At 33.2% G+C, this 13,943-nt stretch overlaps 2 protein-coding genes across 2 annotated transcripts; both read left to right on the plus strand.

The window, feature by feature from the left end:
* Positions 1 to 128: 128 nt before the first annotated feature.
* On the plus strand, positions 129 to 1,453 carry LOC149896132 (uncharacterized). Its single transcript, XM_090118102.1, has one exon. The coding sequence runs from the start codon at positions 195 to 197 to the stop codon at positions 1,434 to 1,436; it is 1,242 nt and encodes a 413-aa protein (XP_089974228.1). The 5' UTR covers positions 129 to 194; the 3' UTR covers positions 1,437 to 1,453.
* A 984-nt stretch (positions 1,454 to 2,437) lies between these two features.
* Positions 2,438 to 13,797, plus strand: LOC149896133 (uncharacterized). Its single transcript, XM_090117996.1, has 5 exons — positions 2,438 to 2,649; positions 9,145 to 9,216; positions 10,520 to 10,696; positions 11,332 to 11,446; positions 13,291 to 13,797. Exons 2-5 carry the CDS (start codon positions 9,150 to 9,152, stop codon positions 13,406 to 13,408), a joined length of 477 nt encoding a protein of 158 aa, XP_089974122.1. The 5' UTR covers positions 2,438 to 2,649; positions 9,145 to 9,149; the 3' UTR covers positions 13,409 to 13,797.
* The last annotated feature ends 146 nt before the right edge of the window (positions 13,798 to 13,943 follow it).

Genomic DNA, 13,943 nt, shown 5'->3' on the forward strand with positions numbered 1-13,943 from the left:
CAGTTAGTATTCTATATTTTTTGGAAATTTTATTATGTTGGTAGTATGTGATCATAGACAAAGACAACTCTCAAGTCACAGCATTACTTGCTCTGTGGTCACAGCTGTATTATGACATTTCTTTCTTTGGACAATTAACTTTTTTTGAATACCTAATGTTTATTTAATGTAAATTGTAAATATCTTTCAATACTATGAAGAATGAAATTGATTTTAAAACAAAATTCCGTTTACTAAATTCACAAGAAAACAACGAAGAAATTATTTGGTCCTGTAGTGATTCAAGTGACTACGAAAACAGTATCAGTGAAAAAAATTATAACTTTACAAGAAAACACAATTATAGGAAAAGAAAACGTAAACCTAGTAAGAAGGCTCTGAAAAATATTTCTAATTTAGATATTACTATAGTAGATAGCACTCAGGAACAGTCCAAAGAAGATGGTAAGAAATCACCCATACTTGTGCCTAGAAATTTAATAAAAAAAGAGAGTAGTCATGGAAAAAGTAGTATTCAACTGTCAAATATCAAGGAAAAACGATCCACTTCTCCTATACTTGGCTTAAAGAACAGTAAAAATGGCAGTAAACTATGTAAAAGTCCTATTTTACTTCCAAAATCAATAAGTAGTCCTGGCGTCAGTAAAAAATTGTTTAAAGATGAATTTAAAGAGAGCACTAAAAAGAGATGCATATCACCAATTCTGAAAAGTATATCTAGTACAATAAGTGTGTGCGAAAAACAAGATATTTCAATAAAAAGTGAACCCTTGGATGAATCGTCAGAGAACTCAAATGATCTGGTCATTAAAAACAACTGTGATGACGATTTACCATTAAAAAACTCAGATCTAATTGCAAAAGTTAAAAATTATTTTTCAAGTAACTTTAGTTCAGATTCTCTATCCCAACTATCTATAAGTGAATATGCCACACCTAAAAACAGTTCAAAAACGAGCGATGAAATTGAAATTTCTGAAATATCACAAAAATCTTTGCCCATCAAGAATGAAAACTCCTCTATAAATTCAAATGTTGAATTAGAAACCATAGACAAAAACAAAAAAAGTAAATATAAAAAGGATGGACTGGCACATCGCTTGAATGACTTATTAAAAAAACAAAACGCAAATATTTGTCTATGGCAGCATGAAAAGTTTTTGGCGGCAAACTCCAATTTTTTAATTCCTAAGGGTGCATTCATATTATTAAGAGTAAAGAATGTTCACAATAAATTTGGATGTTTCTTACTAAATGCTATAAATGAGAAAGACGAGGAATTTCTTATTTTAATCAATCATCTGTATTGTAAAGATAAAATAGAAACAAATGTGATATTAAAACTGTATGAACCTTTTAAAGTATTACCATTCAATGATCTGTATAAACTAATTGTTAATGTCTGTAAATATGAATGCTTGTCGTTTTTAACTTAAATAAATTTAGTAATTCTGATGTATTTTTTTAATCTTCCTCAAAGTAAGTAAGTAATCTATACCAATCTATACTTAATATTATAAAGAGGAAAGGTTTGTATGTATCATGTATGTATGTATGGTTTTCACGCATAAACTACTGGACCGATTTTGATGAAATTTGGCACAGATAATCTTTAGATCCTGAGAAAGAGCATAGGCTACCTTTTATTGCGAAACTAATTTTTTTGGGAATAGAGAAATAAAAAAAATATGTTCCATTTCTAAGTTTTATGACTGCTACAGGATAAGAGAGTTAAGAATACATTTCTCGTTTCCGTGGGATTTTCGGGATAAATGCAAGCTATCTTTGTACAAAATTTAATCTAAATCGGTTCAGTGTCCAGTCGTTTAGCCGTAAAGAAAAGGCAGACTAACTGAGTAGGTAATTACTTTCGCATTTTTTAAATATTAGCTAGGATTCCTACTGTAAGTAAATACTAAATTTCTTTTTCTGAGATTTCGTTGGTAAAACAAGAATGAAAAAGTAATTTATTGAGAAATGGTGTCGTTGCTTAAAATATTTTTCAATTTAAAGCCTTAGAAAGCTTCCACCAACGCATGAACATCACAGCAACATGAAAAAAAAAACAATGTTCCGACTTTAAGAATTAATTTAATAAAATCTTCTTTAAATTTAATCGATTGTTTTCTATAAAAATAAGCTTTAACGTCATGAAATAATGAATCTTCACTCAAAGAGTAGATAATGTTAATTTTATTTATTTATTCTTAGACCTTAATATTTTTACAAACAAAGTCGCGAGCAAAAGCTAGTTTAAATATATCTACTAAATTAGTCGTACATTAAAAAAATTCATAAATATTTTATTACACTACCAATTAAATTCCCAACTAACTAGGTATGTCAATTTTCTACCAAATTTCATGACATCGGAAAAGCTCTACGCATGGCAATAACGAAGAACGACCGTGTTTCAGTCGTCACTCGTCAGTTCACACCTACGCAAAGCTTCTTACTTCAGTCAATAATTATCTCCCTTGCATCGTTCAACTGATGCGAATTTTATAACAATTTACATGTAGATAATAGTATTTAAGTGTATTGTGGTTATGTATAAAGTATTTGTTATGTTTTGGACGTTTTAACGGCATCATTTGTGAATTATTGATTGGCGGTTAGGACGTTTTGGTAACGGAACCTTTCAATCAGGTAAGAGCGAGCTTTCAATTATTTAATTCATGTTAATTTTATTGAAATTCGAATGCGTGTTTCGTTTAGTTAATTATTTAAATGTTGTTTAAATAAACAATAATAATAAGAGTACCTAAATAAATAACTATAATAAAAATGCATTAATGAAAAAATAAAAATATTTAAATTCAAATGAAGAACGTGTAGGTATATTTTTTTTAAATAAGTGGTTGTAGTTAGTTGACGAAATAATTTACAAATTAAAAAATAATAATAAATTAACTACTTACCCATACTTAAATATTACTGAAATAAAAAATAAAAGAAATAATTGAACTCATTTTCATAGGTAGTTACCTATATCAAATAGTAATTTATACATAAGTTTAATTTTTTTTAAATTAACTACGAATAATGAAGGTACCATAATCTATTTTTAGAATCTCCCTACTTAGTTGTTTGGTTGCTACGTAACCAAAAAAGTAATGTAGCTAAGTACCTAAGGTAACGGCACCAGTCGTGGACAAGCATCCAGTAATGGACAAAATAAATATTAAATTTAAATATTAAGACCAAAATGAACGTTATATAATTTGGCAATACTTAAAATAAAAGTTTGGTTCATAAGCTATCAAAATACGACATTTCATCTTATTCGGCCAAAATGTTTGAAGATGGCAGAACGTTATGTTTAGATGCTGCGACTCGTTTCGAAGAAATCCGTTTTTACTAAGAAAATCCTTAAGGAAGTGAGGACACAATTTTGGTTATAAGAATTTTTGTATAAATGTCAGCAACTTTTATTTATAGTAGTTAAGTGTACGAAATATTACACGATTTAGTATCATGATAGGTTATGTTGTTTAAATAAAATTCATCAGTGTCCATAACTGGATTTAATTCTATGGATATTTGTCGAAAATAAACTTTTTTCAAAGGTATTAATTACATGCGCTTTTCTGTATTGTCTTTTCTTTCTGATTAATAATATACCTAGCACGACCATTTCAAACAAAGGATTCCAATATTGTACAACAATTGTCCATGACTGGATTTGCTTTGGTTCCTATAATGGACATTGATATTTTTTGTTAAAATTACACTAATGGGTCCAACAACATAATATCTAATAGAGAGATCTAGAGAGTTCTCTGATGAACTGTTTGGATCGTTGTCTGCTGCTAAATTCCACCACCATATAGCACACACGCTTAAATTTCATCCACACCATCTTGACAACAGTTTAAAAAAAGCTTTTTGCCTCGTGCTACAATTTGGAATCCATATCGATGGACCGATCAGATTAAGGCTGCTGGCGGATTCAGATTGGCGATTCACTTCACGAGTGTAGCGGAATGCCAGGAAACAGAGAGATACGGCGGAACATCGTGACGCGGGTAACATCTACCCCCCTAGAGTGATATGACGAAGAAGAAGTCCCAAAATGGATGGAATGGCAGTACTTTTTTTAGTTATATTTTTCATCCCTGACTTAAAAAAAACCATATTGGTGTTTCTTAACGGACATAACTCGTATTTAACGATGCATTTGTGCAATTTGTGCCTAGAAAATAGAAATTAAGTCTGTTTTAAATAATATAAGTATGCAAAATAATTAATAAGTACTATTTTTTATAAATACATCCCCGATTTATTGTATTCCAATCATCATTTTCAAGATTCTATTGATAACTATAAGTCTTCTCCAATTGTAAATAACTGGAGAAACGACATTAGGTACAGTCCATAAATGGGTGTTCATAACTGGATGTTGTCCAAAACTGGGTGTCCATCATTAGATTTTTCACTGTCCAACACTGGTGTAAAAAAGTGGTTTTTTAATTTATAAATAACTTCATCATTTATGCATTGTAATCTTTTTTCTAACATTGGTTACGTTAAACTAATATTGAACTAAAGGTATAACTAAACAATATCCAATAAAGTTAAAAAACCTACGAGAAATTTGCAAAAAACTTCAATTTTTTCCTTAATCTGTACAAGACTGGTGCCGTTACGTTACCTAAAGCAGTGTTGGAATATTTTTCGTTGAACTCTACTCACATAATATTTTTTAAACCGACTTCAAATAAAGGAGGTTCTCAATTTGACTGTATTTTTTTGTTTATTACCTCTGAACTGTTGACTGGGTTAACCGATTTTGATGATTACCCGTTCCCAAAAACGACAGAGGTTTTAATTCGTGCAGTATTTTTTAAATATATAGATACACCTATTATTATTTTATGTTCATCAATAAAATTGAATAACACAGACTTATTTCTATGTTTATAAAAGTAAAGGGAATGCACGCTACTGCACTAATAAGTAGCATAGAAAACGGCTCGCTATATAATAGCTTTTAACGTACTTACATAAATAAAATGAAACAATTTATTTCACCAATTTTTTTCCACTGGCGGCTTCGACGCGCCTTCGACCGCGTAGTCAAAGAAAACCACGCATAGTTCCCGCTTCCGTTCACAAACAGTACCTACATACCTACAGACAGACATACTTACAGAGTTACTTTCGCATTTATAATACCTTATTTTACGATTTTCATAGTTTTCATTGATCAGGAACTCAGGCGTGAAAACATGCACGTGATAACAGATAGGCAGAATTATAATACTTACCTATAAGTAACTAGGTATTTTCGTCTGAATCACTCATGCATTCATTTGTACCTACGATCGCAAATTATTACTATCTAATCAATAATCATCATCATCATCGATCATCATCATCATCAGCCCATTATGTTCACACTGCTGGGTCACTACGCTGGCCAACTGCCAAGTGCGGATTGGCAGATGTCACTACTCACTTGTCGATCTTTTGATTCTTCGACATGTCGGTTTCTTTCCGATAGTCTCCTTCACCGTTCAGTGTTATTAACATTGTATTTTTATGTGCATAAATAGTCTATCTCGATAATACACGGGCTCCATAATGGCGGTAGCCATAAGGAAGTTAACCGGTCCTTTGAAAGGCTTACGTGGGGACACAAGTCCAACACACAGAGGCCCTTTAGAGAAAATTCTCTGTTGTGGGACATCAATATCTATTATTATTGTACATATTAGAATTTTATTTTAAAATCCTAATCCTCCCCGTAAAATTGGTCCAGTCATTTCGGAACTAAACGTAAAACCAAGCGAAGTGATGGACAAAAATATAAATCAGTCTGTTTTATTACACGTTCTTTCTATAAATATAAAGATAGAGGTAACAGGCCTTCCGTACATAAATCAAACTATTCTGTCTTATTTCTCAGTATATTAATAATACCATGACTTAAAATAATTATTTCTTCAACAAGGAAAATTATCTATGGATAGTTAATTTTTCGCCTATGATGAATTCGCGCTCCTTCATAATTCAATTTTGATATTAAAACAAAACAATTTACGCGAAATGAAGCCATGACAAATGAGATACATTTATCTAGTGTAGTTGTTAATCTATCACATCGTTGATGATGTCAGAATTTGCGTGAACGGTTTCTGAACGCATGTTTGGGGCGCGGGAAATAAACAACATGGCCTCTTCTTGACATATTAAGGTCTATTAACTATGCTTTGTAAACATTTTGCAAAAATATGCATGACCTTATAAGATCAAGTCCTAATCACTACATAGTATAAAACAAAGTCGCTTTCTCTGTACCTATATCCCTATGCCTCTGTGTGTGTTATATCTTTATAGCTGCGCAACGGATTTTATATATTTTTTTTAATAGTTAGAGTGATTATACTTAGAGGAAGGTTTTACTATATAATTTATTAGGTTTTAGACAAAGCAGGCGAAGCCGCGGGCGGAAAGCTATTTATATATATATACCTATAATAAAACGAATGAATGAATGAAAGCTTTATTGTACACACCAAAATAAAAATAAAACTATAAGTAACTGTGCCCCGCGGTTTTACCGCATTGCTCCGCTCCTATTGGTCTTAGCGTGATGATATATATAGCTTACTAGATTTCCGCCCGCGGCTTCGCCAGCGTTTTCAAAGGAAAACCCGCATAGTTCCCGTTCCCGTGGGATTTCCGGGATAAAACCTATCCTATGTGTTAATCCAAGTTACCCTCTATATGTGTGCTAAATTTCATTTTAATCGGATCAGTAGGTAGTTTTTACGTGAAAGAGTAACAAACATCCATACATCCATACATCCATACATCCATACAAACTTTCGCCTTTATAATAGTATTAAGATTAAGATAGCCTTCCTCGATAAATGGACTATCTAGCTGAGAAATAATTTTTAACTATGGAGCATATTCCTACCATAGCTTTCCACCCGTGGCTTCCGACTAGAAAGAGATGTTTCAGGTTTCACCGCGTTAAAAAGTAGCTTATGTCATTACTGCATCTTCTTTTTGAATTTAGATCTTGCGAAAAAAAAAACAGAGAAAAACTTTTTCTAAGTTTATTTCGGTAATGAACTGCAACAATATTTTTTCCTTATAATGTATCTATAAATGCTTATAAATGTATTATTATTATTTTTTTGACAATGTTTGTTCAAACTCATCAAAATAGCTTAAAGCAAATGAATGTAATTTTACTCAGAGACAGATTAATATCTCAAATAGCATATTATGTACTAGCTTTCCGCCTGCGGCTTCGCCCGCGTTTTCAAAGAAAAACCCGCATAGTTCCCGTTCCTGTGGGATTTCCGGGATAAAACCTAGCCTATGTTACTCGTGGATAATGTAGCTTTCGAATGGTGAAAGAATTTTTAAAATCGGTCCAGTAGTTTATGAGCCTATTCATTACAATCAAACAAACAAACAAAGTTTTCCTCTTTATAATATTAGTGTAGATAATAAATAGTACACACTTAAGTACACACTATTTCTCCAAATGAACCTCAACATAACAAGCACAAACCTAGTTACTATAATAGTAATAAAATAAACTTACAATGTAATAAAATGAAGATTTATGTAATAAGTAATAGGTAACTATAATTTCGTATTTGCTCATGCACATCAAATGATCCAAATATAAATTATGAAGTGATCTAAAGTAAACACATTACGGTTATAACTTTCGAGGTCGGTATCTCAAACAGTGATACGTTGCATTTGATTTTAATAATGATAGTTTAGTGAATATATTCTTTTGAATTAAAGTTATGTAGCTGATTTTAGACGCGATTTATTCATATTTCATTATATTATTTACTAGCTGCGCTTCGAGTTTTCACCCGCAATGCTCCGCTTCTGTTGGTCTTAGCGTGATGATAACCTATTAGCCTTCCTCGATAAATGGGCTATCCAACACCAAAACAATTTTTCAAATCGGACCAGTTTGAGATTAGCGCGTTCAATCAAACAAACAAAGAAAGAAAGAAACAAACATTCTTCAGCTTTATAATATGTATTAGTATAGATATTATTTATACAAAATACGGCGGTTATACAAAAATAATAATATACAAACGTGGTTTTTGTATTTGTAAGACATGTAACTTTTAGACTCCCTGTAACCACGCTCGTTGAACAACATAGTAGTTAGGTATAAAACAAAGTCGCTTTCTCTGTCCCTATGTCCCTATGTATGCTTAAATCTTTAAAACTACGCAACGGATTTTGATGCGGTTTTTTTAATAGATTGAGTGATGCAAGAGGAAGGTTTTAGTATATGTTGCTGTTTTATACTATGTAGTGATATGTATAGATTTTAATATTTGAAACGTTGTAGAAGAATAAAATAATCAAGATATTTGGACGTCGTTGGTACCACGGCCAATTACGAAAAGAGAACCATATAGATTTGGCGCCTAACTTTATTGTAACAATATTTTCATTTTTTTGTACTGTAATAGCCAATAAACTGTGGCTTTTTGCCAGAAATTCTAAATATTTCGTCTTTATAACACAAGTTGATTAATAACGAGTGAACAAAAAACATTTCGGTTTTGAACTACTCGTAAAATTACTCGGTAATGATGATATAACAGCCCCCCTATGCAAGTGGCTTTCTGTTAGCGTAGCGTTCAATAGAATAGACTACGAATGTAGAAAGCCACTTGCATAGGGGGGCAGACTGAGATAACAACGTTCAAACGTTCGAACTATGGAAGGTAAAAGTAAGGAAAGTCATCTCATATGATAAAGCTGTAAGCTGTAAATAACAGTTCAAAAACCTTCCAGAATGGTAGACAAAGGGTAGCAAATGTAAACGAATTAAAGTACGCCCTGTTAAAAAGTTTATTGTCGTAATAGTAGTTACTAATTATTGTAAATTTTGACTACATGCGTGTAGTACAAGATAATTGCAAGATAATGTATTGAAATAACCTTAAAAATTTAGCCTGACGCTAATGTGGCGCCACCCTAATTTAATGCATTTTGAAGTACACATTTTCATTTATACAGATGATTCGTAGTTCAAACGACAAGCCAGCAAGCATACTAGAAAGCAGAGGATCTACTCTATGGTCACAACATATTTAATTGAATTGATATACATTGACTGTTTTGTGTTTGTTTCAGTTACAATGGATGTAATGAGCAGTCGATGGATTGCGTGTGCAACTTTAGTATTATGTTCCTGTATATCAGTAGGTAAGTGTATTTAGTTTATATTATTTAAATTTCAAGTTTGTAAACAACCTACACTGATGTACAAATGATCTGCATCTGAATACAGATAATAAATTATCAAATTGGTATTTTTTTATTATTCGGTTGGAATTTACTTAGTAAAATAATTTATAACTAGTATTTTCTAGTGTTAGATTTTACGCGAGTATTATACATTTAGAAATTAAAGATTTTTAACGGATTTTAAACGCGATTTATTCATTATATTAGAGACGGGCAGAGGTGTCTCCCCGTGACCACGCTTGCTGTAAAGTGTTCGAAACGTCGGAAAAATTATATTATAATGATAATATTGAATCGCGTTTAAAATCCGTTAAAAATCTTTAATTTCTAAAAATAATTTATTGTTCTGAGCATTTTTAGAAAAGCACCTAAAACATTTTCTTCTAAGGACTGTTTAAAAGGTCTCCAGCCCCCCTAGTCAAGTGGCTTTTTGTTAGCGTAGCGTTCAATAGAATAGACTACGAATGTATGAGATTGACGTAGGCTGTAGATACGTTTATCTACAGCCTACGTCAATCTCATACATTCGTAGTCTATTCTATTGAACGCTACGCTAACAAAAAGCCACTTGACTAGGGGGGCTGTTTCTGTCCTGTTTTCGGCTAATAAATCACATTCACATACGACACACCACAATAGTCTACATTTTCTGATTCCAGCAAATATCATAGACTCTACAATCTTTGTCCATTTCCCTACCAGCAGATATAGTACGATTCAAACTTAATGGCGGCTCGGAACATCGTACGATCCGATGCGGCCACAGATCACAGAAACTAAAGGGAGATATGGTTAGGGGGCGGGGCCGGTGTCGCAGCAATATATACAAAAAGAGAACAAACTGTAGCGGTGCTGTATACATACGTCACTTACAATCTAGTGTGCGAACGAATAGTCGCTCTCATATTTTTGTGTGATGACACGCACATAACGCGAAGTATTGTTTTGATTTTGTTTACTGCAGTTGTGTGCGTAAATTTTTTATGAGACACGGTTTCGTACTCAGCGCAAGCGATTGGAATCTCTCTAGATCTCTATGGATGCGGCGAAAACAATTTTAGATATCAGCGAGACGTTAAGAGACGGATATCTGCGCGCACATGCATTCGCAGCTAACTTCCGAACCGCCATTAAGTTTGAATCGAACTGTACTCTATACCATAACTCTGCAATCTATGCCCATTTCGCTACCGCTACCAGCCACCAAAAACAATATCTTTAAATACCATAGTTTATAACTCTATATTCTATACCCTTTCAGTGCACACCATAGACTGCTTCAAATGCGTGTCCATGAACGGCCGGTTCCCAGCCTGCGACGATCCGTTCCACAACAACCACTCGCTACAAATGCTGGAGTCGCCCTGTATGGGCGGACGGAAGGGGAGGGATGGCTTGTTCCCAGCAACTTCTTGTATCAAGATTGCCGGTGTTTTTGGTGAGATTTTGTTTAGCTGTCCATTAATTGAATAATTAAGTAACAAAGTATGCATGTGTAAGTCAAATTCAAAAATTTATTTAACAATGCTTCTTTTAGTAGCACTTTTCAATTGTGATACATCATAATAGAACAAAATATGACTGGCTCGAAAAGCAATTGGAGAGTTTGGTAAATTAGATAAATGAAGGTGTTACAACTAATTTAAAACTACTTAATGACTAGAAAAACGTTTTCTTGTCTTCATGTTTGGACGCATGTTCTCTGATGCTCTTTGTGAGAAATTTAAATGTGGTTGAAAATTTTAATAGTCGTGAATTTTTCTGAAACTTTTAGAAATAATTATATTGATAAAAAGAGCGTGTGAGCCGAGCACACGTATCCAAAGTGAAACTTCTTTGGCAAGATTCATAGATACCAAAATCTCGCCACTCCAAGTGACGGTATTGCCATGACACGACCTTGAAATTTTACCCACAACGCGCCTAAAGAAGTTTCACTTCAAAAATATCAATGAAAATGTTATTATAATACCGTCGTCTTAGAAATATTGGTACAATAGAATATTCCATATAAGCTTTGCTTAGTTTAACAATAGATGGCGCTGTCTTCAATATTTTTTATTTGTTTTCCAGATGACACAGGCGAATCCATAACAGTGCGTGGTTGTGGTCTAGACTCAGGCACAGCCACTACAGACACGGAGATTATAAGGATGTCGCATTGTGGAAGATTTTATTATAATGACAGGTAAATATAAGGAGTGAGGGTAGTTTGAACATGTAGAATTTTAGCAAAAAAGTTTTAATTAACTATCTCTTAACTTTCTATTTTCCTCGCCTATTTTTAAGGCTCTGTATTTGTTCATGAAATAAGAATTGATTGGAATAAACAAGTACACTGTACAAAGTACAAGGGTAAAGTGAAGATATCATACAGCATAAGTGAAAATCATTAGAAAATTGCTAAGATAGCTAGAGTGTAAACAAACAGAAGCTAACAGATCGAAAGACAACTTTTATTTATTTGTTAAAAGTATAGAACACTAGCTTTCCGCCTGCGGCTTCGCCCGCGTTTTCAAAGAAAAACCCGCATAGTTCCCGTTCTCGTGGGATTTCCGGGATAAAACCTAGCCTATGTTAATCGTGGATAATGTAGCTTTCGAATGGTGAAAGAATTTTTAAAATCGGTCCAGTAGTTTATGAGCCTATTCATTACAATCAAACAAACAAACAAACAAACAAACAAAGTTTTCCTCTTTATAATATTAGTGTAGATAGTGCATAGTGCTTAGAACTGAGGATTCCTGGGTTAAAAAAGTACAGTACAAAGACGGTTATCCGAACTGATTGGGACCGGGGTCGATTCGGATATTCAGATATCCCTACTAATATTATAAATGCGAAAGTAACTCTGTCTGTCTGTCTGTTACGCTTTCCAGCTTAAACCTCTCAACCGATTTTGATGAAATTGGGCACAGACAATCTTTAGACCCTGAGAAAGAACATAGGCTACCTTTTATCAAAACACCACTAGCTATTTGGTAATAAAGAAAAAAACAGTGTAGGGACACAGAAGACTACCTACTTGTCGGAATTTCAACATCCATTGTATTCAGAACCTTTTTATTTGTGACTATAACGACGATATAGTTTCGTTCAATATTAATCACAAAGATAAAATATCAATTTCTATTCAGCTTATCGAATTATTAATTTCCTTTCGATGGTTTTATCTATTAGCTACAGTAATTATATTAGTAGGATAGGATAAGAGAGTCGAGAGGCGTAAAAACTCATACATGTATATTGAATAAAATATAAGAAACTAGTTGTGTCGCGCGGTTTGACCCTCGGATAAAACCTCGGATACAAAAAGCATTTCTGCGAATTATAATCAAAATCCATTGTGTTTGATTGAAAGAGTAACAAACATCCATCCTAACAATTTTTTTAATATAATATTTGGTCTATTACACTTATTCCTACACGAATCTTATATATAAAAATGAATCGCAAAATGTGTTGGTAAGCGCATAACTCGAGAACGGCTGAACCGATTTCGATAATTCTTTTTTTATTATTTTCCTTGAAGTACGAGGATGGTTTTTATGTATAGAAAACGTAAATATGTACCACGGGCGAAGCCGGGGCGGACCGCTAGTTCTTTATAAAATAGATACTATTGTGCACCCCGGATTCGTCTGTGGTTTCAGTCGAAGATTGGTCGGAACATTTCCATAAAGTACCACATACAGACAAACATTATTTTATGCATATTATGAACAAAATTTCTACCGACTTGAAAAAAGGAAGAATTTTTAAATTTAGACTGTTTTTTTTGAGTTCGTTATCTCGGAACTTTCGATTAGGTAAACTGATTTTTATGATTATAAGAGCTAGCGCGCACGAGCAACTTTGTCTCCGCAACTATTTTGTCTCTCCACCCATGGGCTAGTATGAAAGTGCGCGCACGTAGCGACGCAACTCCCCATACAAATTGATGGGAGAGACAAAATAGTTGCGGAGACAAAGTTGCTCGTGCGCGCTCGCTCTAAAGATTCCACTTATGTATAAGGAAATATTTTTTCACAGATACGTCCACGGCTGCCTACAAAGTTGCAATGACGCCGACGCCTGCAATACTGCATTTAAAATAACATCACCCGTCTCTCTCTTACTTATAGTTTTACTAATTGCCATGAAGAGCTAACAGATGTAAATAGCAATGTTCTACTCCAATTGACATATACAGATAAAAAATTGGCCATATTGTTGTGGTTTTAGCTACAAGTAGTGCTCTCTTTCGCACGTATGTATAGACGCAGTGGTAGATAGAGATAGATAGCTAAAATTGCGTCCATGATTAAAGAGGAATTTTTAGCTTTTAGTAAAAAAATATTTATGTTAAAAATGTAAAAGTCGATGTAGAAGCTTTAAAAGCTTGTAAACGGATGCTCTCGAAATATAAATTATTGATACATTGAATATTTTTCTTTCAAGGATGTCATATTGGAAATTAATAACATTTATGAAAAGATAATGAATAAAAATGTTTCTATGTTTTTTATTCTCAACAAAGTTACGGAAATTGTACTTGTTATACAGGGTGTCCCAAAAAGTAGTGATGAACGGAAGCTGGGAGGTAGAGGACCAAGAGGGCTATCCGAATCACCCCCATGTGTGTTATGCGATTTTTCGTATTTTCGGAGTTATTACATTTTTTTCAATTTTTCATCTATCGCCGA

This window comes from Colias eurytheme, chromosome 29 (assembly GCF_061535395.1).
Source record: "Colias eurytheme isolate Ceu_HAF_F1 chromosome 29, ilColEury1 Martin Lab GWU primary, whole genome shotgun sequence".
In the NCBI taxonomy this organism is placed as follows: domain Eukaryota; kingdom Metazoa; phylum Arthropoda; class Insecta; order Lepidoptera; family Pieridae; genus Colias; species Colias eurytheme.